This window comes from Marmota flaviventris, chromosome 8 (genome assembly GCF_047511675.1).
Source record: "Marmota flaviventris isolate mMarFla1 chromosome 8, mMarFla1.hap1, whole genome shotgun sequence".
Lineage (NCBI taxonomy): Eukaryota > Metazoa > Chordata > Mammalia > Rodentia > Sciuridae > Marmota > Marmota flaviventris.
The window spans coordinates 76,974,254-77,000,634 of record NC_092505.1 but is presented as its reverse complement, the minus strand read 5'-3'; the positions used below and the strand labels follow the sequence as shown (position 1 = coordinate 77,000,634).

General features: G+C 34.8%; 1 protein-coding gene across 1 annotated transcript in view; it reads right to left on the bottom strand.

The window, feature by feature from the left end:
* The window catches only part of Impg2 (interphotoreceptor matrix proteoglycan 2), an 89,243-nt gene that overhangs the window by 43,539 nt on the left and 19,323 nt on the right, over positions 1 to 26,381 (bottom strand). The window contains exons 3-7 of the mRNA XM_071615827.1: positions 25,822 to 25,988; positions 23,127 to 23,158; positions 10,421 to 10,470; positions 9,499 to 9,581; positions 931 to 1,092 (exon numbers count right to left, since the gene is read on the bottom strand). Of these exons, the coding sequence (XP_071471928.1) occupies positions 931 to 1,092; positions 9,499 to 9,581; positions 10,421 to 10,470; positions 23,127 to 23,158; positions 25,822 to 25,988 (494 nt within the window). The remainder of the gene's footprint in view (positions 1 to 930; positions 1,093 to 9,498; positions 9,582 to 10,420; positions 10,471 to 23,126; positions 23,159 to 25,821; positions 25,989 to 26,381) is intronic.

Sequence of the window (26,381 nt, the reverse complement as noted above, 5' to 3'; positions counted from 1 at the left end):
CAGCCTACAGCTTGGCTGCACAGCTAGGAAAATGGATTGTCTGGCCTACACTCCCCATGTCTGGTGGCTACAATGATGCTGTTTGGCTGAGATATGCATATTTTTATTCCCATCTGGACATAGTGCCTGGGGAAGGAAATTAATCCAAGGTAATGGAATTGACAAATTTAGCCAAGGACAACCCAATCAAGAGGGACTGGAAAAGAGATAAACAGGAAGGAATGATGTACCTTGTCATCAGACAGAGAGGGGTGTATGGGATTCAATACCTTACTCCATAGGAACCAAGACACTCCGGAAGGGGGCCAAGTATGTGTCATTTTTAACTGGAAGAATCTTGAGTTCAAGTCCTATACAGAATTCTTCCAGAAAGTGAATTTATGAGAGATTCTAATTCATCATTCTTTAAATAGTCCCTTTAAAAAAAAAATACACCTTACAAAGGAACAAAGAAGGGAAATTTCTTTCACTATATACCTTTTTGTGCCTCTAAACTTTGGTACTATAGATTATTTATGTGTTAACTACTCAAAAAATTTTAGCCTAAGAAAAAAAGAATACTAAAGATAAAATTCAAAGAAATCAAATTTAATGTTTCCTCAAGAAAAGTATTACAGTGCGCATAGTTTCTCAGAGATGCTCATTTCTGCTAATATTGTCAAGTCGAAACCAGGCCATAAATCTGTCTTCCTTGGCTATGTAGCAAAAGCTGGAAAGAGCATTTATTTATTAACAGATGGAAGGATACTGTTTCTAGTAAAGGACTTATCTGTGTACCTTTCATAAAGCATTCTGAAGAAACATCTATGTCACCACCCCAGAACAAAGCAGATTGACAACTAAACCTATCCATAAATATTATTGTGAATGTGGAAAACTTAATCCTTAAGAAACTATCTTGTTTACAAAAACAAACAACAAATTACATACCTCTGAAATAAACTCTTCTGCAAGGTGTTGGTGGTAGGAGCTGGAGGGATCCTGTAGTTCTTCCTTGTACTGCTTTCCCAGAAGGTGGATAGTGAATTCCGCAACCTGTTCAGCTGCTGGTTTTGTGGGCTCTTCTGTCACATTCTCAATTTCATTGCTAATCTGGATTTTTAGAAAAGAGCAATAAATGTCAGTGTTTATTCATTCCATTAACAGATATTTATTTGTTTGTTTGTTTTGGGTACTGGGGATAGAATTCAGGGGCAGCACTTGATCACTAAGCCACATTCCTGGCCCAATTTTTTGTATTTTTATTTAGAGACAGGGTCTCATTGAGTTGCTTAGTACCTCGCTTTTGCTGAGGTTGGCTTTGAACTCGCAATCCTCCTGACTCAGCCTCCGGAGCCACTGGGATTACAGGAAAGCACAACCATGCCTGGCTAACAAATATTTATTAATTGCCCACAAAGTTCCAGACATTGTGCCAAATCAAAGCCAACTTCTGATCATGATTCTTTATGTAGTATTCCACTTTAGAATACACTGGGTAGGCTTTAAGGATATGACCTAATATTAAAATGACTGCATTTATATATTTCCTTTTTTTAAATACCTTTATTTTATTCATTTATTTTTTTTTTTATGTGGTGCTGAGGATTGAACCCAGGGCTTCACACGTTCTAGGCAAGCGCTCTATCTCTGAACCATAACCTCAGCCCCACATTTGAACACACATTAATACGTCCAAGAGAAAGCAGAAATCTTTCCATAGGAAACCATCAAAGTGAATAAAAAAAGATTTGACCATACAATAATTAGTTATCAACTAAAATAGCCTAGAAGAGTGGTTCTCAAACTTTTTGGAGTACCTTTAAACTCTTAAAAATAATGGAGCAAATCAAAAATTTTGATTTATATGGATTATGCCTACAAATATTTACCAAATAAAAATTATGAGAAAGAGTGATATTGCATTTTAACACTTAACTTAATACAAAATAGCTGAATTTTTACTTTTGCATTCAATTACTTGCAATATGCTATTTTAATTGAAGTACATAAAAAAATCAAGCCAAACAGATATATATTGGGGAAGGGAGGAATATATTAATAGCCTTTTGAGATAATTGGGAATATTCTTTTTTGATACTATACCAACTCAAAAAGTGGTAATTTCTTAAATGTTAGTTGGTCTGTGGAGTCAAAAACTATATTCAACAAATTTTTTAAGTTCTCCCTAATCCAGGTGTTCCCATGGGAAAAACTGAAATAAATTGATCAATAAAGTAAATATTGGATTATAATACAAAGAATAAAATAAATATCCATGAATCTACACTGACATAAATAAATGAATGAATAAAAAAGATAGTAAAGTAACAATATTTCTTACAGAAGAACTCTATTTAATAAATGTAGAAATGATGGAATTTTGCTCTCACTACTAAAACACTATAGTAATAACTGCTGCATGCAATATACACACAAGTCCATTTAATCTAAGTCCTTCCATTTTGATACATTAGAAAACCAAGATAAGACTAACCTGAAAACTCCAGTCAAGATAACTGGGAATAGAATTCAGGTGCTTTTTAAAAATTGTATAATTTTTCCTCCTTGGTGGATAATATAATCAGAAAACTTAGAAACTTCAGAATGGAAAAGAACCTCAAAGATCTCATCATCCTTTCTGGTGCTTGAATTACTCTTTGTACAATATCCCTGGCAAATGGCTGCTCACCATCTGTTTAAATGGCTATGATAAGAAACAAGCTTGCCTTTCAAAGGCAGACTTTTATACTTCCATGAAGTTTTAATGGTTGGGAAATTTTTAACATTAACCCTAATTACCTTCTTGTAAGTTCCACCATTGATCTAAGCTCTATAACCTGGGATATAAATACAAACTGCAGTCCCAGAGAGCCTTTCAAAACTCAGGATCTTATTATTTTCTGTAGTTGTGGCACCACAAGTGAGGTCTAATCAATTAAAATATGGTAGGACTACCACCTTACTTATAGCAGATTCTGTGTTTCTATTAATGTAACCTAACTAGCTTGGGGCTGGGGCTGGGGCTCAGAGTTAAAGCGCTCGCCTAGCATGCGTGAGGCACTGGGTTCGATCCTCAGCACCATATAAATATAAAATAAAGATACTGTGTCCACCTATAACTAAAAAATGAATATTAAAAAATAAAACTAGTTTTCCTTATTTTTTTCATTAACTGCATCATATTGTTGATTCATACTGAGATCAATAGTCTTATGGAATTTTGCACAAGACTTTGCATTTTTCTATATTAAACTTTTTTCTTTTTTTCTTATTTGTTCTACTTAGTTATATGTGATAGCAGAATGTATTTCAATTCATTGTACACAAATAGAGTACAACATTTCAATTCTCTGGTTGTACAGGATGTTCTATATTAAACTGTATCTCACACTAAATTGGGGCAGAGACTTCCATTCTAATAATATTACAAAAGAAAATACTTGGACCTTACTGCTGCAGAACACCTAAAAATGCTGAAGAAGAAGATGTTTTGGTTTTTTGTTTGTTTGTTTATGTTTTTAACTTGTTTGCAAGAAAGTAGGAAAAAAAGAAAAGAAAAAAACCCAAGAAATCAAAAAGGATAGCTTACAGAAATCCAGACAGGTAATATAATATTAAAGGTAGCAGCTTCTAAGAAGCATCTTCTTTTCCTTCATTATATAGTCTTTAGTTTAAAATTCCAAAAAGGGATAAGACACAAAGTGGAAGGCATGTACACTCTGCAAAGTCAAATCAAAACTACCACATATTGCAAGAATTCTAAAAAATCAATGGTCAGTTTGAACAACATATTAGGCTAGATTGCAGAAAGAATTCATGAAATGAAAGAATTAAATGCAACATTGAGTTTTATTTCAACAAAGAAATGAAAGTTATAGCAGTGAAGACATAGCAGGGATACAGCAAGGAAGTCAGACATCTAATCATGAGAGGTATTCAGCCTAGAATTTCTTAGAATTTAAGTGAGGCATAAACTCTCATATTAAGACGGTACAACAAATCCAAAGAAAACTAAATAAAGAGAAATACAGACATATCTCATTTTATAGAACTTTGCCTTATTGTGCTTAACAGATACTGTGTTTGCTATGGATTGAAAGATTGTGGCAACCTGCATTAAGCAAGTCTCTTGGTACAATTTTTCTACTATAGCATGTGCTCACTTCATGCTTCTGTGTTACGATTTGGTAAGTCTTGCAATATTTCAAGCTCTTTCAATATTATTATATCTGTTATGGTGACCTATGGTCAATGATCCCTATGTTTTTATTGTAATTATTTGGGGGCACCATGAACCCCATCCACATAACACAGTGAACTTGATTAACAAATGTGTATGTTTTGACTGCTCCACTACCTGGCCATTCCCCCATATTTCTCTCTTTCCTCAGACCTTTCTATTCCTTGAGACACAAAAATATTGAAGTTAAGCCAGGTTAAAACATCCCAGGTAAAGGAATAGTTGCATATCTCTTGCTTTAAATCAAAAGCTAGAAATTATTAAGGTTAGTGAGGAAGGCATGTCAAAAGCCAAGATGAACTCAACAGTAAGTCTCTTGTACCAAAGATTTAGCCAAGTTGTGAATGGTAGAAAAATTCTTGAAGGAAATCTTAAGATGCTACTTCTGTAAATGCACAAATGATAAAAAAGCAAAACAGCCTTGTTGCTGATGTAGAGAAAATTTTAGTGATCTTGATCGAAGAACAAACTAGCCACAACATTCACTTAAGCCAAAACTTAATCCACAGCAAGGCTCTAACTTCAATTCTATGAAGGCTGATTGACAGAGGTGAGGAAGCCTTAGAAGAAAAATTAAAAGAGGAAGTCAAATTATCCCTGTTTACAGATGACATGATTGTATAGATAGAAAAACTAAAGACTCCACCCCAATTATTGCAAGAACTCAATTCAATAAAACTGCAGTATACAAATCAACATACAAAAAAGTAGTATTTTCACATACTAACAATAAACTTGTTGAAAAATAAATGAAAGAAGCAATCTCATTCACAATACCTACCAAAATATAATATCTAGGGTTAAATTTAACAAGTATGTGGAAGAAAAAGAAGTTAATTTATTTACATAAAACCAATTGATTTTGGTCAAAGGTCATACTGAAGAAGGAAATTAGAAAGACATTCTGTGTTCATGGATTGGAAGAATTTATATTATTAAAATGTCCTTACTACTCAAAATAATCTCAGATTCAGTGCAATAACCATCAAAATGCCAATGAAACTGTTCCCAGAAATAGAAAGACAATCATAAAATTCATGAGGAACCACAAAAGACCCCAAATAGCCAAAGCAATGTGGAGTAAAAAGAACAAAGCTGAAGGCGTATCATAGTACCTGACTTCAAAATATATTTTTTAAAAATAGTATGTTACAAGCATAAAAATAATACAATCCAATGGAAGAGAGACCAAGAAGTTAATTTATTTACATAAAACCAATTGATTTTGGTCAAAGGTCCCAAGAACATACACTGGGGAAAGGACAGTTTCTTCTATAAATAGTGCTGGGAAATTGGATATCCATAGGTAGTAGAATGAAACTAGAAACCTCTCTGTCTCTCTCTCTCTTCATATAAAAAATAGTTTGAAATAATTAAAGACCTAAATGTAAGATCTAAAACAATGAAACTACCAGAAGAAAACACTTAAAGATGTTGGTATAGGCAAAGATTTTTTTAATAAGACCCCAAAAAGCACATGCAAGTAAAGCAAAAATAGACAATGGGATTATATCAAATTAAAAAGCTTCTGTGCAGCAAAGAAAACAATCAACAGAGTGAAAAGTCAACCCACAGAGTGGGAGAAAATATTTATAATGGATTCATCTGACAAGGGATTAATATTCAGAATATATAAGGAACTCAGGCAATAGCCAAAAACACACAAAAAAAATCTTATTTTAAAATGGACAAAGAAGCTGAAGAGATATTTCTCAAAAGGAAACATACAAATGTCCAACACATATATGAAAAAATGTTCAATATCGCTAATCATTAGGGAAATTCAAGTTAAAATCACAATGAGGTATCATCTGATCCCAGATAGAATAACTATTACCAAAAAGATAAAATATAACAAATGCTGACAAAGATGTGGAGGAAAGGAATTCTGATGTGCTATCAGAAGCAGCATAAATTAGTACAGCCATTATGGAAAACAATATGGAAGTTCTTCAAAAAAGAGAAAGTAAAATTACTAGATGATCCAGCATCCCACTATGTGTATAAATACAAAGAAAATGAAATTACTGTCTCAAAAAGACACCTGCATGTCCATGTTTATTGCAACACTATGCACAATGGCCAAGTTATAACATCAACCAAGGTGTCCAAGAGTGAATGAATAATTTTTAATGTGGATTAGAATCACAGTGGAATATTATCCAGCCATAAATAAGAATTAAATCTTGTCATTTGCAGCAGAGTCAATGTAATTGGATAAATTATATTGAATTAAATTAGCCATACCCAGAAAGCAAAAACCACATGTTCTCATTCATTTGTGTAAACTAAAAATGTTGATCTTATAGAAACAGAGAGTAGAATAGTGGCCACCATAGGCAAGAAAGGGGAGAGGGTGGGGAGAAAGGAGGTTGGATAACAGGTACAAAAATATAATTAGAGAGGAAAAATTAGTTCTAATGTTCTACAACACAGTAGGGTAAATATAGTCTATAAAAATTTGTAATATATTTCAAAATAATGAGAAGAGTTTGAAGATTCTCAACACATAAAAATGAGTGTTTGAGCTAACAGAAATGCTCATTATCTTAATTTAATCATTATACATTGTATGTATGTACATAATTTATCACATTATAAATAAGTGCTTATACTATATGTAAATTTACATACATAAAAAATTTAAAAATAAAAGTAAGAAGTGAAGCAGCAAGTATATAGAAACTACAGCAAGTATTTAGAAGATCTAGCTAAGGTAATTGAGATAGGTGGCCAAATTTAACAAGAGATTTTCACTGTAGATAGAATAGCCTTATACTGGAAGAAGATGCCATCTGGGATATTCATGGTTATAGAGGAGTGGTCAATGTCTGGCTTCAAAACTTTATAGGACAGACTGGTTCTCTTTTTAGTTCTCTAATGCAGCTAGCTCTGTTTACTTACCACTCTGAAAAATCTTAGGTCTTTGAGAATTATATTAAATCTATTCTGCCTATGTTCTATAATGATATAACAAACCCTGGGAGACAGCACAACTGTTTACAACATAGTTTACTTAATTTTTAAGCCCATTTTTGAGTCTGCTACTCAGATAAAAGATTCCTTTCAGAATATTACTGCTCATTGAAAATATACCCAGTAATCCAAGAACTCTGGTGGAGATGTACAATGAGATTAATGTTGTTTTCATCTGTCATCTCAATATCCATACTGCAGCCCATGAATCAAGGAGTCTCCCCAACCCCCAGCTACCAACACTCTGATCAGTCAGTAACCATGAAAATCAAAGCAAGACCCTCCACTGGCAAAAAGATTTCGACTCACCAAAGATCAGATGGTTGCTAACATTTTTTAACAATAAAGCATTTTCAATTAAGGTACATACACTATTTTTAAGACATAATACTATTACACACTTAATAGACTATAGTATGGTATAAATATAACACTTATGTGCACTAGGAAACAAAAATATCCATTTACTTCCTTATCTTTGACATGCATTTTATTGCTGTGGTATGGAACTGTATATCCAACATAGATGCCTGCACACATCTATACTCATTTTTATGAAGCTACAGAATCCAAAATAGAAAAGTACACTTGCACACACATACATGAATGAATAGATTGATCTCAAAAGCCAACAGAGAAAGCAATCGGGATAACCAAAAGGGAGTGACAGCTGAACTTAACAGCTAAGTTATCAGTAATAACAGCAAAAGCCAGAAGATAATGAAATAAAGATTGATAAAACAAAAACCTCAAGCCAGAATTGGATATATATTTAAAATATCTTTCTAGAATAAAAGAATAGTAAAGAAATTTTCAGGTGATCAAAAACTGAAATTGTACCAGTAACAGATAGTCACTGAAATAATGTCAGAAGTATATATTTCAGGAAGAAAACTGTCCCAGAAGAGAGGACTAAAATACAGAAACACAATTTTAAGAAATAAAATTATAAATGTAAAACAAACTTTAACTGTGCAAATCAAATACAATCCTTTCAATTTGTTGAATTAAAAAGATAGAGGGAGAGAAAGAGAACAAAACTACTGAAAATTATCATGTAAGTCAGCAGGGAGATCATTTAAGTTACAAGGTTCTAATGTTTTCATATGGCTCAATATAAAAACAAAGACTTTTAAAACCTTAAATCCTGTAAAGTTAAATACATATTATAATTTATAGGGTATCTATCAATAAAACAGAAACATAGTATATTATTTCTAAGATAGTAAATAGGGACATGCATTGGGATAGTAAATAGGGACATACCTTGGGGTTTATTTTGAACTAGAGGTGCAGAGAGTCTAATTCTTGTTAGGGTAGCTGTACTGTTTTGTTTTCCTGTTGGTTTTGTTAATTGGCTCAAATTATCCTCTCCATTTTTGGATATTAACCTTCCAGTGGACTCCATATAGTTCCTCCATTTCTATTATAGTTAATTCTGTCTCATTTTATAACTGTTTCCAGACCTAAATCTTCACTATTCTACCACACTCTCACTTTTTATCAATTCATTCACTAATCTTTATTGAATGCCAGTATCTTCCAGCACCATCTACTTTGGACATAATTATACTTTGGGGGATAGTGTTGATTTGGGCATCCACTCTAGGGATCCCAAGTTACTATCAGACTTGTTTGGTGACAGGTAAGGTGGAGAGCCAAAGCAGGATGACTCAGTCTGATTTCCTATAAATTAAAATGTTCATACTGAGAAGGGACCGGCAAGGTAACTAAATTGCATCACTCCAGGAAATATGTTCAGTCAATTTGCTCTATATTAAATAATCTTGGATATACAGATCCTCAAAATTAAGCAATATTTCTAATAAACTGTTTCTATCTTCTTGGGTAATGTGTAAATTTTTTATTCTTCTTTAATACTTGGCTATAGGACTTAATGTTGTTTAGTGGAAAGGCTAATACTAATTATACATTTTTAAGCACAGTGCTTTTTGAATTTTAAACTATTAAAAGCTATATTCTTTCCCTCTAAAGAAGAAAATACTAAGATATGATCTATTAAGGATTAAGTTTAACATGATGAGAGTTCCCGGGCCTTACGTCATTTCATTTGGAATTTGAAGCCCTTTCTCACCCAAACTCTCCCAAGAGTTACTTGGTTCTCCAAGCAATATTAGACTTTTTTAATATATTGGTATTAAAATTCGTGATATTTTCATAGCAGGCACCACATGAAGTCCTGGTAGTTAGAGCAATGAAATATAACTCTCTCTTAACTCTTGTCTAAACTCCCTTCCTGCATGTATAGAAACTAAGTAACAAAACAGAACAAGACTCACACTCTCCTCTGAGGACTCCCAGCTGCTCTCTGAGGCACCTTCATAGGAATCCACTCCTGGATATGGAACATTGAGAGCAGTACCTAAGCAAAAAACCAAACACATGAGTTTAGTCCCAGAATTGGTATCTGGGAAATAAGGAACTGACTTCAGAAACCATTCTTGCAAGTCCTTTGCTTTTTCATTCTGGAGATTTAGTCTACTTTAATCTTCAGGCACATTTGTATAGAGTCCTCCCAGAATAAGAAATGATTATCACTCGGCCAACAAGCATTGTTTGAACCCCCTACTCTAATCCAGGCTCTATGCTAGATGTTGGAAATACAAAGTTTCTACCTTAAGGAGATACTGAACAGATACTGAACAAACTAACTATACTAGAAAGGGGAAGTGGGTGAAGGTTGGAGACTGCCATGATTTAACAAACACTGAAACTAAACCACATCATAGTATTCTATTTTTGTATGTTTGAAATTTCTGATACAAAGAAGTTTGCATTTTGTAACTAAAATAAATAAATAAATATAGGAAACAACTACCCATTTAGAAGAAATACAGAGGTCAAAGGAACATGTTACAGATTGCAGTCATAAAAATCCCTACTCTGGGAAACTGTAGGACAAATGACAAAAAGTGGCACTAGACAGGTTCTTCTACCTTTCATATAAGTAGTGGCTACCAAGTACTTGCCTTAAAATAATTAATCAGTTCATACATTTTTAAAGCTGTATTCTGATTTGTATTACCTACAACATAATGCCATAAAATAAGTGGGGAGAAAATTATGTTTTCTAGAGACTCTTGAACAATACATAGAGAAAACTTGATATTTTAAAAAATTGATCTGAAAAACAACACTTGCTTTTAAGATTATCTTAAACCATACCAAACAGAAAAGTGAATAATGGGTACCAAAGCGTACCTCCCAATGTAGAGGTATCACCAACAGGAACTGAGGATGACGATTCAGGGCTAGAAAATAAATTTGTGCAATTAATAAAATGATAGAAACATGCAAAAAAACCAAAATGCAGGTTTATTATGAGATTTGGGGTTCATTTTCCAAAAGTAAATCACTAGATCACCAATAAGGGTCCCTAAACCTAAGCACCAAATAGCAAAGTTTTAAAAATTCATAACTTCATAATTTGTTTTACATTTATTAGTGTGTTTTCTCACTCTTCAATTCAAATCACTACATAAAATTATTTTGTTTATTTATCTGCTTTATCTTTCTCTATCCCCTTCCTTTAGGATGGTATTATCCTATATGTTAACCACTGAACATTAGCAATTTAAGTAAACTAAAGTTTTAAAACAGTTAAAAATTCAGTCCTTTATTCACACCAGCCACTGCAAGTATTCAGTGATCACATATGGCTAATTGCTATCATCTTGCAAAAGACAATATAGAACATTTCCACATCTCAGGAAATTCTATTGAACAAGACTGCGTTAAGAATCTAAACTCCAGGACTGGGATTGTGGCTCAGTGGTAGAATGCTCTTCTAGGATGTGCAAGGCCCTGGGTTTGATCCTCAGCACCACATAAAAAATAAATAAATAAAATAAAGGTATTGTGTCCAACTACAACTAAAAAATAAAATTAAAAAAAAAAAAAGAATCTAAACTCCAGGTGGTGGAGGGGGTACAGCTTTAGTGGTAGAGGGCTTGCCTAGCATGCATGAGGCCCAGGGTTTAATCCCAAATGCCACAGGCACAAATTTAAATTCCGTGAGATTAGGGATCTTGTTTTTACCATATTCCTGCTAATTTCACCAATGTCTATAAAAGTACTTACCACTTAGTAGGCATTAATTAGATGTTTCTGGAATAAATTAATGAATGAATGCTGTGTGCCAAGAAGTGTAGAAGGTAACTGGCACAAAGTTGTGAGTAAAACACCCATGGTGTATGAAGATTACAGTTGCATTAAAAATACAGTGACCAAGTAAATGATTATGCCAAATGAACAATGCAACAAGCATATATAGAGAGGAAAGAACTGGTTGGGGTGGGGAATATAACCACAAATCTTAACCCATTTGAAATCATAATCATAAAACTTTTAAAAACTTGCTGTAGACCACATTGCTAACAGATTTCAGATTCCTGGTTGTCCTTTTACCATGCCACCTTGCAAATATAAGCAAAGATCAGAAAACAATCTGAGAAAGCCCCTGCCCATACAAGAAAGAAAGCAGGTGTCTACAAATCCAGATTTCCTACCATATTCAGTGGTAGGAAAGTTAAATTATAGTAACTTGGAGATAGTTCAGAACTTTATATACATGTCCTAAGGGGAAAGAGTTTCCAAAGGTGCTGGTCAGTGGTGACTGTACCAAGTTTTCAACTCATACCAATTGAAAACTCTCTTCAATGTTATACAAGTCGCCTTCCTAAAGTGATTTAATCACAGTCAAAAATGTCTCCCTCATACATGTGTTCAGGTATCAATAAGTCCCATCTTCAGAACCACTCCTTTAGATAGCTTGCTGCTGTAAACTAGATTAGAAGGTATACTGAAAGCCACCAGAAATACAAGGCATACATCCTTGAAACATCAGTTGTATTGGAAGCTTAAGCAGGCAGAGTTAAGAAAGAATTGATATGTAATTTAAAATATTAATATAAAATAAATGACTATTGAGATTAAATATGATAAACCAAAGACATTTTGTGATTAGAGCTAGACTGGGAAGATTGACTAACATGTTCCTTACATCTCCCAAGCTTTGGTAGAAAGAAAACTCGAGAAACTCAGGTTAAAAAAACAATTTCACATAAAGATTCTTCTGGTTTTTAAAAATACTATCTAACGAGTAACAAATTGAACCACTATACTAAACCTATCACTATTGGTTATTTAGAACATACTTGCATGAAATTTCTTACTAAGTGAGCTATCATCCAGAAGAACCTAAAGAAATATGACACCTGGTCATTTTGATAAGCAGAAAAAGGCCCGAGTGATGAGAAAGCATCAAGAGACACTTGTTGCAGGAGGTGGAGCTAAAAAAAATGGCATTCAGATACATTTGAAATATACATTAATATAATCAGCCTGAATACAGTCTATCACCTTTCCACCAGGCTGTAATACCCTCTTCAGTACCTTCACAGCATAGATGGAAAAAAAAAAAAAAAATGAGGTTCAAGTGGGAAGTTTCCAAGGTCACACAAAAATTTCTAACTATATCCCATTCCCTTTCAATAATAATAACAGTAAGAATATTACAATTAAGTTTACTGAGCCCTCATCATGTGTTAAGCACGGCACTAAGTGCTTTATCTTAATTAACTCAATTCTGGAAACCACCTAAAGAGGGAGATATTTTTATCCCCATCTACACACATGAAGAAATTAATGCTAGAAGTGGCTAAGAATTTGCCCAGGGTTATGGAGCCAGCCATTGGGTTTCAGAAACCTCACTTTTACCCACCTCAGTTCACTGCTTCATGCATGGCCCTTAGGGACACACTTGCTTCAGAAGAGTTTCATTTGGTGTTAATGATAGTAGTCTATATAAATTAAATAACCTAAAAGTTGTCCTAAATGACCCAGAAAGAAGAAAGGGAGCCTGATCAGAGTTGGAAACCTATAGAAAGCAACCAGGTCAGAGCATAGTAAGGAAAAGGGATGGAAACGCAGCATGGTTACCAGAACAGGATGTTGGAATGAGATGGCAGAAAAAACAGACCTTACCTGATGTGGGTCGAAAAGTCCCCACATCAAAATCAAATTTAAACTAATTCTCTAACTAAGTAAGCATTCAGAATGGAAAAGCTTGCTTAGAGGAACAAGATTTTACTTTACTGAATTCAAAATAACATTATTTTAATGATGGGAAGTAGGAAATTCTTGGTAATTCAAATCACTTGTCTAACACTCCAACAGTTAATCCCTCGCCCTCCCACTCACTCTCCTTTCAGAAGACACTAAAGAACACTTGACAACAAGAATCCTTTCATATGTTCTCATTAGTTATGTCTCCTGCAGGGATCCCTTAAAATGTCACTCACAAAAGCACTGGAACACAGGTGTGCTGAGTTTGGAGACAGAACTACTACTTCATTTCTAGGCCAAAACACAAATTTGAAGTTGTTCAGCTAAGACCTTTAGCTTAATACCAGCAGCAAACAACCCCTACTGCCTCATTTGCTCAGCTCATCCAGCTCATTACTCATTCTTCACTGCTACCACCTAATCATGTCAGTGGAATCCAGGTGAATTGTGTCCAAAGATTCTTATATAAGTTTAAACATAAGTTTAAAAACTTGTGGGGTTGGTGGGTATCACTCAGTGGTACACTCAAGGCCCTAGGTTTAATCCCCAACAATCCCCAACAAAAGTGAAGCAAGTCAAGCATGCAGCATAGGTTTATATTCCAATTACTACTCTCTTAATTTTCTACATTTTGCTCTTGCATCCATTTTATAATCAGCATGTAATAGAAAATTTTAAAACCCTCAAGGCAAGAAGTTGAGAATCCTTAATTCTGGAAACCACCTAAAGAGGGAGATAGTTTTATCCCCATTTAAACACATGAGGAAATTAATGATAGAAGTGGTTAAGAATTTGCTCAGGGTTACGGAGCCAGCCAATACCAGGTTTATGATTAGCTTTGTATATGATTTAGGAAAATAGTTTGTCTGGCTTCCAAGAACTTAATCTCTAAAACATGAGTACCTTCTTGTCCTCAAAAGGTGTTAAGGAAATCAAAATAAAATATGACATGCAGAAGCACTATGAAAAGAACTAAAAGAGAAAACAGCCGTTAATGGATCAGTGGAATATGTCATTCCAAACAGAATAAAACATTTGCTAAAGAAAAGAAAAATTTGTACTTGGCTTTGTAATCCATGATGAACATTATCAACTATAAATGTAGCTAAATAAATAAATAAATAACCCCCCCAAACCAGTTCTTATACAAGAACATCACCAGAGACCTGATAATAGACTTGGTTGCTAGGTAGAAATGCAATCATGATAGTAGAGGATAGGAAAGGCAGCAGAATACAACAGACACTAGTATGGCAATATGTAAATCAATGGATGTGTAACTGATGTGATTCTGCAATCTGTATATGGGGTAAAAATGGGGGTTCATAACCCACTTGAATCAAAGTGTGAAATATGATATATCAAGAACTATGTAATGTTTTGAACAACCAACAATAAAAAATAAAAATAAAAAAATAAATGCAATCATTCAGCTATGCATTTAACAGATCTTTAGTGAGTACAGACCCTAGGTCACATCTTGTATTGGTTACTGAGGATGTGATAGTAAAACCAAATGAAAGGGAGCTGGGCAGTGACCTGAGCTACACGAAGACACTTTCAAGATGTCTGACTGTAATGGAGACAAGAGCTGGAGGAGGGTCTTTTAAAAAATAGATAACAGGAGAGATTTGAGCATGTTTAAATGCCAATAGGAAGGAGTTTTTCAAGGGAGAAGTTGAAAACTACAGAGGAAAGAGAGATACAATAACAGGTAGAGGTTTCTAAGAGAGAAGAGGGGATGTAAGGCTTTAAATACATATTAAAAAAATATATTTTTAAGAGACTTGGCAAATGATAGTAGTAGAAACTTTAAATAGAATATAGTGAAATATTTGCCAAAAGATATAAATCAGCAGGTGGGTTAGTGTTCACACAGAAGAAACTATTAAAATTACAGAGAAAATTTATGGTGAAAATTTATCTCATTGAAGAACAGAGTAGAACAGTGGTCACTAGATATTGAGAAGGGCAGGGGAGTGGGCATGGAAAGTAGTTAAATAAGGAACACCAAAATACAGTTAGGAGAAATTAGTTCTGATTTTCTGTAGCATAGTAGGGTAGCTATTTGTTATAATCTGTAGGGTAGCTATTTGTTACATTTCGTTAAAAGATAACAGAATAATACAAAAGTTCCTGACACATGGAAATGATTAATGTTTGAGGAGAGGTAAATGCTTGTTACCCTGATTTGATATTACACATCATGTACATGTACTGAATTCTTGTACTGTATCCTACAAATATGTGCAGATATTGTGTCCCAATTTAATAAAGAGGTATGGATTAGCAAAACAGGAAAAATACTCAAGACATTTAATGGACCACAAGATGACCACAAACACAGCAGCATTTGTCTTTGATCTAGAAGCAAAGTATCTTTGAAGGCAACAATAAAATTGTAGCATGTAGGAAAAAAAAAAGAATCACTATGGAAAGCAGAACAATGATGTTCAGCTCCTAATCCCCAGAACCTGTGAATATATTAGGGTGTTCAGCAAAGAGGAATTGAGGTCATGTTAAAAGTAAGGTTGTTAATCAGCTGACCTTAAAATAGATAGAGTATCCTGCATTATCCAGTGAGCCCAAGGTAATCCCAAAGACCTTTAAATGTGGAGGATGGAGTCAGAAGAAAGTCAGAATGATACAATGTGAGAGAGAGTTAACCAGCCATTGTTGGCTTTGAAGATGGAAGAGTCCATGAGCCAAGAAATTAGGGTATTAACTAGAAGCTTAGAAAGAAGAAAATAAAGTCTCTCCAGTCTCCAGAAAGGAATGCAGCCCTACCAGCACCTTGAGACCCATGTGAAACTTCTGAACTACATAACTATAAAATAATAAATTTGTGCTGTTTAACAAAGCTAAGTTTTGTATAAATTTGTTATAACAACAGTAGAAAACTAACACAAGAATCTCTTAAGGCAAAGAACACAAGTGTAATCTCAAAGAAATCAAAAAATTAGTCTGAATATAGAAAATCAGCAGGCAAATTAAGGGTTGCAATGGATAACTATAATAAGTTGGAGAAACATGGGCTTTGTGCAGTCTTAGGCCACTCCCATATAACTCCCAGGATGACCTAAAATCTGGGTTACTTTCTCTCAGCAACTTCCACAGTTACCAGTCTCTATCCTACTCCAAAGTAATCTGCATTAGTTTCATGGGAAGGAAACAAACTTGCAAATTCTCAAAATCCATGTATATTCTAGTTCATATGTATTGTTATTTTATATATACCTTATTTTCTAAGACCTCATAAATAATATCCTTTCCAAGACCTACTTTCACAAGCCAACTTTAGGACTTGTTTAAGGTTAAGGTCTATATGTATTTTATTTATGCATTTCTTCATTATGTGGCATGTGTACACTGTGCTGTCATTTTTTACCTTTTTTAAGGTAGGCGAACTGTAGGGCAGGCCTCAAATGGCTGTATTTAGGCTTCCTTAACCTTGTTAAGGTTTTCTGGTAGGCTATGTTTTTAGTATGTAGCCAAGGTCATGAACACACTGATTCAGTGTATGTACTCAAGGTCATAAATATTTGCTTGTGAGCATGTGCCCACTTATGTAACCTGTTGGCAATGAGACTTCTTTGTTTGGCCTGCATATTAAAAAGGCTAAATGAAAGTGGGGCAAAATGAGGCTGAAGCTGGAGGCTGGGAGAGAGGGTGAAGTGGCACCCCCTTTTTCCACAGAAAAGTCTTAACAGGGCTTCTCCAGAAATCTTCACCATGGCTGATTTTGGGACTGTCAGCAAAAGAGTCTCTGCAAAAGAGTTCAATGTAGATAAACTTCCTATTTTCATGTTGCCCTGTTTTTCTTGACCACTGGCCTGGAAGATACCAGCACTCCAGGTGCTGGACACGCCCTTACTAGTTTTTCATAAACAAATCCAGTATAGTACTTTGTAGAAATGTGCAAACAAGGCCTCTGGCCTTGAGCTGGGCATCACAGAGATGTTTACATTTTTTAGATAAGAGTAGTTACCAATCGGGCTCCATGGTAACAGCTGACAGGGGGAGAAAGAAAATGGAGAAGAAGCTCTCCCCTTCTAAGGTACTGTCCTTTAAGGGTTAACTTGCCCAAAGCAGTGAAAGAAAAAGTTGCTTTTATGTGAACTTCTGAGCCCCTCCCCTTACATGCTGGGTATAAAACTCTGAAACTATCTGAACTCGGGGTGTGGGAGGCCATCCTCGCACGTGATTTGAGTTACCTGCCTGACTGGGTGAGACACAGCTGTGTCAGAGCCTTCCCCACCCTTTTCCAGGTCGGAGGGCTTGTCCCTGCAGAGGCATGTCTGGCCACTGCCCTGAAGACCCAATCATGGCCCCTGACCTTGGGATGCTGCCCCCTTTAACCTTCATTGGATGGGATTTTCCCTTGAATTTTTTGTTCCCCAATAAAAGTCCACTCACTGGCGTATTCTCCCTCTCCCTCTCCCTCCCCCTCTCCCTCCCCCCCCCCCCTCTCTCTCTTTCCTCTCTTCTGTAAACCTCGCTATCGCATTAGGTGGCTGGAGGCGGGAGCTAGGAAAAGCCGTCCTGGAGCTGGTATTAAAGGTAATTAGAGTCTTGTCTCTTTAATTTAAAACTCCCTAGTGTTTACTCATGAATCCAACCTTCTAAATGAAGCCAGCACTGCTAGAGTGGCAGATGGGGGTTCTGGGGATTGATTGATTACAACAAAAGCTGTGCCCTCTGAACCTGGCTGCAGCCAAATAAAACTGTTTCCTGCTATCTTCAGTGTCTTCCCTTGTCTGTCCCTACAACAAGGGGAGAGGGCCCGGGTCGCTGCCACCTCTGAATAAACAATATCTGCTATCGCAACTGTATCTTGCATCTTCTTCCACCTGCTGGGATCCTGAATCAGTTTCTTGATCGGCTTCCCCTTGACACAGAACTCTACTCTGAGATATACAACCAGCCTCAAATCCAGATTTCTTAGGCAATTCAGGAAAAATCATATAGCTAGTTAAAAGAAAAGAAAAGGTCTCCTGATTCCCAGTGGTATTCTTAGTAAACTTTCCCAGTCAGTATATTACCTTCTATTAAAAAAATACTAATTTTTAAATAAATCCTTGATGAATTAGTATTTTGCACTGGTAAACAAATTCTAATATTCAATTCAGAAAACTAAATCTAGATCTATTTTTCAATATAAACAAATTTTGAAAACCAAAATTTCTGAATGGCAAAAGGAAAAAGTAATATCTTGTCTAGGCATCAAACAAACATCATCTATGTATATTTAGTAAAGACTCAAAATCTGTGCCTAACGGTTTCCTAAAAGAAATGAAATTACTTTTCTAAGCAATGCCATACAATGTCAACGCTCTTCCATCATCGTCTGCTTCTACAAGTTTGTCCACAGTTTGTCCACAGAGACAAAAGGAACAGAGTCAAAATAGACTTGGAGCTTGTCTATGTATCTGAAAGTCTTCATGATTTCAACTTTTTTCAGAGAAAAAATATTTTAAAAAATAGAATTGTTGCTGAATATTGATTGGGGTGCTTTCTAATAAACTCCAACTCAAAATGTTTATACTACCAAACTAGTTAACTTTCCTTTTCCTGGCATTGCTAAATATCCCAGAGCCTACTAATTAATTTGATTGTTCCATTTTTCTGTCACTAAACAGAAGGAATTTTGAATAAATCTCCTATTCAGAGAATTTCACTCTGTAAAATTCATGGGATAATTGTAAAGACTAAATGTACAAAAAAGTTTGTTAAAATATAAAGCACTGTATGTATATATACATACTGACATAAAAGATTTGAAGGTAGGTTTAGGGACATATAATTTCATTAAAGTTCAGGTAATGTCACTGCCATCCCTCTACTGTTTGTACTGAGAATACTACCAGTTCACTCCACAAGAGTAACCCTGCACTAGCCAATACTTACTGACAGAAGCACAGCACAAGGAGCAGTACATCTGGCCCCCACACTCATGAATGTGCTCCTGAGGAACACAAAAAGACAAAGGAGGCATTCCTGACCTTCTAGGAGGAATTATTTTCTCCTTGATCATTTGATGATTCCCCAAAGCCTCAGGAGCAAATTTATTTTTATATCTATAAAATGAAACAGCCGAGGCTTGCAACAAGTTCTTGGTAAGACCCAGAATCTCTATGAGATCATCACTGTCTGTTTCACATTCTGCCTTCTGCATGGACTCAGACAGACCATATGATGGATATTCAATATGATGACAGATTGGTTAATTAAGAAGTATTATTATAGAGAAGTTTTTTCTAAATATGACACGATTACTTTCTAAATCATTTGATGTTAGTTTCTTTTAACTTCAGTAGACAATATTTTGAAATTGTAGCAAAGATCTGCATGAAAATTCGTTACATCATTTTTAATCACTGAAACTACTAAAGTAGAAATTTATTTTCATTATTCATGTTCTCCTTTCTCATTCACACACATATGCATGCAACAAAGGAAAACAAATTTTTATTCCTAAATGATCTAGAAAATTCAGATAACGTGACTAGAGATAGAATATAAGGGCTAAACCCTGGCTCTATCATTTAGTAGTTGTACAACATTCTATAAGTCCATTAAATTCTCTGTGCCTTAATATTCTTTCTTTTTTTAAAAAAAGGGGGGGGGATAATAGGGCTGAGGTTGTGGCTCAATGGTAGGGTGCTTGCCTAGCACATGTGAAGCACTGGGTTCAATTCTCAGCACCACATTAAAAAAATAAGTTATGTCCATCTACAACAACAACAAAGGATAATAATAACAATGCCTACTTCATTATACTGTTTAGAAGATTAAATAAATGAATACAAGTAATAACGTTCTTGCAACAGTGGCTGGCCTACAATTTCTATAGTAGTGTTGGCTATTTTTATTTTTTAATTAAGTTGAAAAGCCTCTAGTTATATAATTATTAAAATTACATTTAAACCACTTGAAGGTAAAACCTTGTATCCATTCTTCTTCCCATCCTCACCTACCAGGGGATTTCTACCACTGAGCGAATATTAAAAAGATAGTACACCATGATCAAGTGGGATTCATCCCAGGGATGCAGGGTTGGTTCAACATACAGAAATCAATAAACATAATTCATCATATTAATTGACTTAAAAACAAGAATCATATGATCATCTCAATAAATGCAGAAAAAGCATTTGACAAAATACAGCACCCCTTCATGTTCAAAACACTAGAAAAACCAGGGATAGTAGGAACATATCTCAACATTGTAAAAGCTATATATGCTAAACCCAAGGCCAGCATCATTCAAAATGAAGAAAAATTGAAAGCATTCCCACTAAAAACTGGAACAAGACAAGGATGTCCTCTTTTGCCACTTCTATTCAACATCATCCTTAAAACTCTAGCCAGAGCAATTAAACAAAAGAAAGAAAATAAATGGATACAAATAGGTAAAGAAGAACTCAAACTATCACTATTTGATGATGACATGATTCTATACTTAGAAGATAAAAAATTCCACTAAAAACTTCTAGAACTGATAAATTAATTCAACAAAGTAGCAGGATATAAAATTAACACCCATAAATCAAATGCATTCCTATATATTAGTGATGAATCCACTAAAAAAGAAATTAGGAAAACTACTCCATTCATAATAGCCTCAAAAAAATAAAATACCTGGGAATCAATCTAACAAAAGAGGTGAAAGACCTCTACAATGAAAACTACAAAACACTAAAGAAAGAAATTGAAGAATCAGAAGATGGAAAGATCACCCATACTCCTGGATAGGCAGAATTAATGTTGTCAGAATGCTCATACCACCAAAAGTGTTATACAGATTTAATGCAATTCCTATTCAAACCCCAATGACATTCTTCAAAAACTAGAAAAAGTAATCATGAAATTCATCTGGAAATGTAAGAGACCCAGAATAGCTAAAGCAATCCTTAGCAAGAAGAGTGAAGCAGAAGGATTCACAATACCAGACTTAAACTATATTACAGAGCTATAGTAACAAAAACAGCATGATATTAGCACCAAAATAGGCTTATAGACCAGTGGTACAGAATAGAAGACACAGAGACAAATCCACATAAATATAGTTATCTCATACTAGACAGGGGTGCCAAAAACATTCACTGGAGAAAAGATAGCCTATTCAACAAATGGTGCTGGCAAAACTGGAAATCCATATGTATAAAAATGAAATTAAACCTCTATCTCTCACCCTGCACAAAAAAATAAACTCAAAGTAGATCAAAGACTTAGGCACTAGAAGAGAGACCCTGCACCTTATAGAAGAAAAAACAGGCCCAAATCTTCACCACATCAGCCTAGGATCTGACTTCCTTAACAAGACTCCTAAACAGTAAGAAGTAAAATCAAGAATCAATAAATAGGATGAATTCAAATTAAAAAGGTTCTTCTTAGCAAAGGAAACAGGAATAATGTGAGGAGAGAGCCTACAGATTAGGAGAAATCTTTACCACATGCACCTCTGATAAAGTATTAATCTCTAGGATATATAAAAAAATTTAATAGCAAAAAAATAATAATAATAACCCAATCAATAAATCAAATAAATGGGCTAAGGAACTGAACAAACACTTCACAGAAGAAGAAATACAATTGATCAACAAATACATGAAAAAGTGTTCAACATCTCTAGCAATTAGAAAAATGCAAATCAAAACTACTCTAAGATTTCATCTCATTCCTGTCATTCATCAAGAATACAGGCAACAATAAATGTTGGCAAGGATGTGGTGAAAAAGGTACACTCATACATTGCTAATGGGACTGCAAATTGGTGCAAACCACTATGGAAAGCCATATGGAGATTCCTCAGAAAATTTAGAATGGAACCACCATTTGACTCAGCCATCCCACTCCTTGGTTTATACCCAAAGGACTTAAAATCAACATACTACAGTAATGTAGCCACATTGATGTTTACAGCAGCTCAATTCACAATAGCTACGAAGGGACCAACCTAGGTGTCCCTCAATAGATGAATGGGTAAAGAAAATGTGATATACATACTCATTGAAATACTACTCAGCTTTAAAGAATAGTGAAATTATGGCATTTGGCATTAAATGGTTGAGTTGGAGAATATCATGCTAAGTGAAATAAGCCAATCCCACAAAACCAAATGTTGAATGTTTTCTTTAATATGCAGATGCTAATTCACAATAAGGCAGGGGCACTAAGGAAGAATAGTATTACCTTAAATTAGGTAGAGGGACGTGATGGAAGGGGAGGGGAAGGGATGTGGGGATAGGAAAGATAGTAGAATGAAACAGATATTATTACTGTATGTAGATATGTGACTATATGACCAATATAATTCTGCAACATGTATACTCAGAAAAATGAGAAATTACATCCCATCCATGTATGATATATTAAAGTTTATAAATACATTCTACTGTCATATATAACTAATTAAAACAAATAAAAAATTTTAAAAAAGAATTCAGCTGGAAAAAAGAGTATTAGACAATGGACAATAGTTCATATTAATATTTATAGGCTGAAGACTTTTTCCCATTCAGAACAATTTCACTATCAGCCTTAAACCTCAGCAACAATCTCAATAGGTCAAACCATAAATCTATTTTCTAGAGAGAGGAACAAGTCTGCCTCTTGATCAGGTCAGTCAATAAATTAATGGCTATGGTGGTGTTCTGGAAAGGGAGGTAGACTCCGATGAAGAAGAACAATTTGAGACTTACCCACAGGCCTGGTCCTTGCAGTCACTGGTAAAACAAAAAAGGAACCATTAAATTTGAAGTGGGTCCTAAAGTAGGAATTACACATCTACATTGTCAAACATGAATTTGGGTATGGGGTGGCGGGGGGAGACCCTCACCTGCTTATGGTTTCCTTTGTGTAAGATAATTTCTAAGGAAAACAAAGATATAAAAATGAGTGAGATAACAATAGTTATAAAGCAGAAAATAAAACTTATTCCATAATGAACTCTAATACCCAAACATGGTAGAATGTATGTTATGATGCTCCATGGTTAGGCAGACAGTGAGAACAAGTACTGATAATGCCAAATTGGTCTGGTGACTGTGAGAACATCCCAATACTCAGTCTCTGTTTATGTGCCCAATAGTTTCTGTGCTCTCTCTTAATGGGCCTGGATTAAGTCTTTACCTGCTAATCATTCCAAAAATGTCTGTAAGTTATCGAGATGGGTAGAGTTTTCTTTTCCTTCCTTCCTTCCTTCCTTCCTTCCTTCCTTCCTTCCTTCCTTTCTTTCTCTCTCTCTCTTTTCTCTCTCTCTCTCTCTCTCTCTCTCTCTCTCTCTCTCTCTCTCTCTTGGTATAGATTGAATTCAGGGACACTTGACCATTGAGCAACATCCCCAGCCCTATTTTGTATTTTATTTAGAGACAGGGTCTCACTGAATTGCCTAGCTCCTCACCATTGCTGAGGCTGGCTTTGAACTCACGATCCTCCTGTCTCAGCCTCCCAAGATGCTGGGATTACAGGCATACACCACCATGCCCAGCTCGAGATGGGTAGAGTTTCACATTAACCTGCCATAAACTTATAATAAAAGAATTTTGTGATCTAATGAATTTATAATAATACCCATCCTATAATAACACAAACATGTAGATTGAATAACTGATAAATCTGTTTCTCCAGAATCTAGACAAAGAGACAAATCAGTAATTAGGTTATTCCTCAGGGGGTCTTCTAAATCAAATTGTCACCAAATTTCTTCTAATTTAGTTTTATTTTGAGACCAATATGATAAAAAGAACACTAACTTAGAATCAGAACACTAATTTAATTTCAAGTTTCAGTTTCACCCTCCCTAGCAATACATCAAATCTCCAAATCTTTCTGGTGCCAGGCATTAGTTTTCTTGTCTGTAAAATGGAAAGGCTATTAACCTACTTATAATGATATGAATAAACAATTCACTCTTGCCCTTCCTCTACAGATTCCCAGAATAATCTCAGCCACTCTTGAGGTTACAATTACTACCTCAGGTCTGGTGATTCCTATAGCTATATGTAGAACCTGGACCATTCTCCTTGGCTTCATAGCTAAATATCAAGCAATTCATATTTCACGCAGACAGCTCAAATAAACACATTTAAATTAAACCCATTCTCCCTGTTACATCTACACATAATTTTAAAACACAAAAATCTACATGCCTTCAAAATATTTATGACACAACAAAATGTGTCTTTACCCATGTTTATCAGATCACTCTTTTCTCGACAGCTTATGCCCACTGAATGAGATCATCTGTCTGTGAGATCAAATATTAAAGAAGATAATAGAATGCCTTTACTAGAAATAAAAGTTCAAAAATAGAATATAATTTACTTTACCACTCTAAGTTGTACTAATATGATTTGATTAGATCCAAATAAAAATAGCTATTATTTACATAATTTTCAGCCCTTCCAAGTACATAATACAACTAGTATTTGAAATAATATTCATGAAGTATAAATAATATCAGGAAAAAGACATTTTAGCTTTTGCTTATAAACTTTTATTTTAGCAAATTATCTATTGCATATTACTATATCATGGGAATGTAAAAATTAACATATGACATAATCCTTGCCTTCTGATTTATAGTCTAGTTCAGTCAAATATACAACTGGTAATAATTAAATGTAAGAACTACAACATCAAGAAAAAGTAAAGAATGGTGGGAACTCAGGAGACTAGAAGAGCTAAATCTGCTATACTAAGGGTTGTTTTTTTCACAGGGGAGGTTATACCTGAGCTGAGGACATATAGGACTTGGACAAAGAGATATAGGAGTCATTAGAGAGCATGAACAATTTGCCACATTTGTCTGCAGTTTAATTTTCTCGTTCTAAATACATGTGCAATAGGTATATGAAAAGGGAAAAGTAGGAAGGTAATTTGTCAGTATGCATGTTTATTTATATTTTGCTAAGAAGAAACTAAAGGAAAACAATTAATGAGAAAGGAAAATAAGTAAGCAAATAATTAAAAAGAATCATATGTATGCTTCACTAAATGTTTATTCAATTGACTATATCCTATGTTTTAATTGAAATCATTGGTATTCACACTAATAATCACATAATATTTCAAAAATATTTGACTCTTGTGTCAAATATTTGTGGGTTGTTTTTCTGTGGTAGAGTGCTTGCCTAACACGTGTGAGGCACTGGGTTCGATTCTCAGCACCACATATAAATAAATAAATTAAATAATGGTTCATCAACAACTAAAAAAAAATGTAAAAAAAAATTGACTCTCACAAATTCATACTTTTTTACTAAGCTTTTGTTGACTATTCCAACTATTTACATTTATAAACAAAGCTGGGGCTATTGTTTGAGTCAGCAATGTTTGTTATAAAGGCAAGATAAAAGACTGGGATGAAAGACTAAGCTACACCCCAGGCAGCTCATTAGGACAGCCCCATTCAACAACAACAACAAAATAATATGGGGTTTTGTCACTCGCTCTTCCTTCCTCAGAACTTAGCTGTGCACTGTGTGCTTCTATGAAGGTGCAACAATTCCTCCCCTCCTTGCGACACTTACCTTCATGATTAAGTTTCTGTGTTCCACAGACTGACTAAAATTGGTGCCTATTTCAAACACACTTGTGATTCCATCCTCACACAAATTCATCCAGTAATGATATTCCTCACGCCCAGGAAGTCGATCCCAAAAAGTCCTGAAGGCTTCCCAGACAGCTTCCTGACACACTGGAAAATCAATAAAAGAGAATAAAATCATGGCATTTGCAGGTAACTGGATGGTGTTGGAGAAGATAATGCTAAGTGAATTTAGCCAAGCCCAAGAAAACAAATGCCGAATGTTTTCTCTGATATAAGGAGACTGACTCAGTGGGGTAGGGAGGGGGAGCTTGGGAGGAATAGAGAAACTCTAGATAGGGCAGAGGGATAGGAAGGGAAGGGAGGGGGCAGGGGGTTAGCAAAAATGGTGGAATGTGATAGACATCATTATCCAAAGTACATGTATGAAGACATGAATTGATGTCAACATACTTTATATACAACCAGAGATATGAAAAATTGTGCTGTATATGTGTAATAAGAATTGTAATACATTCCGCTGTCATTTATTTTTAAAAAATC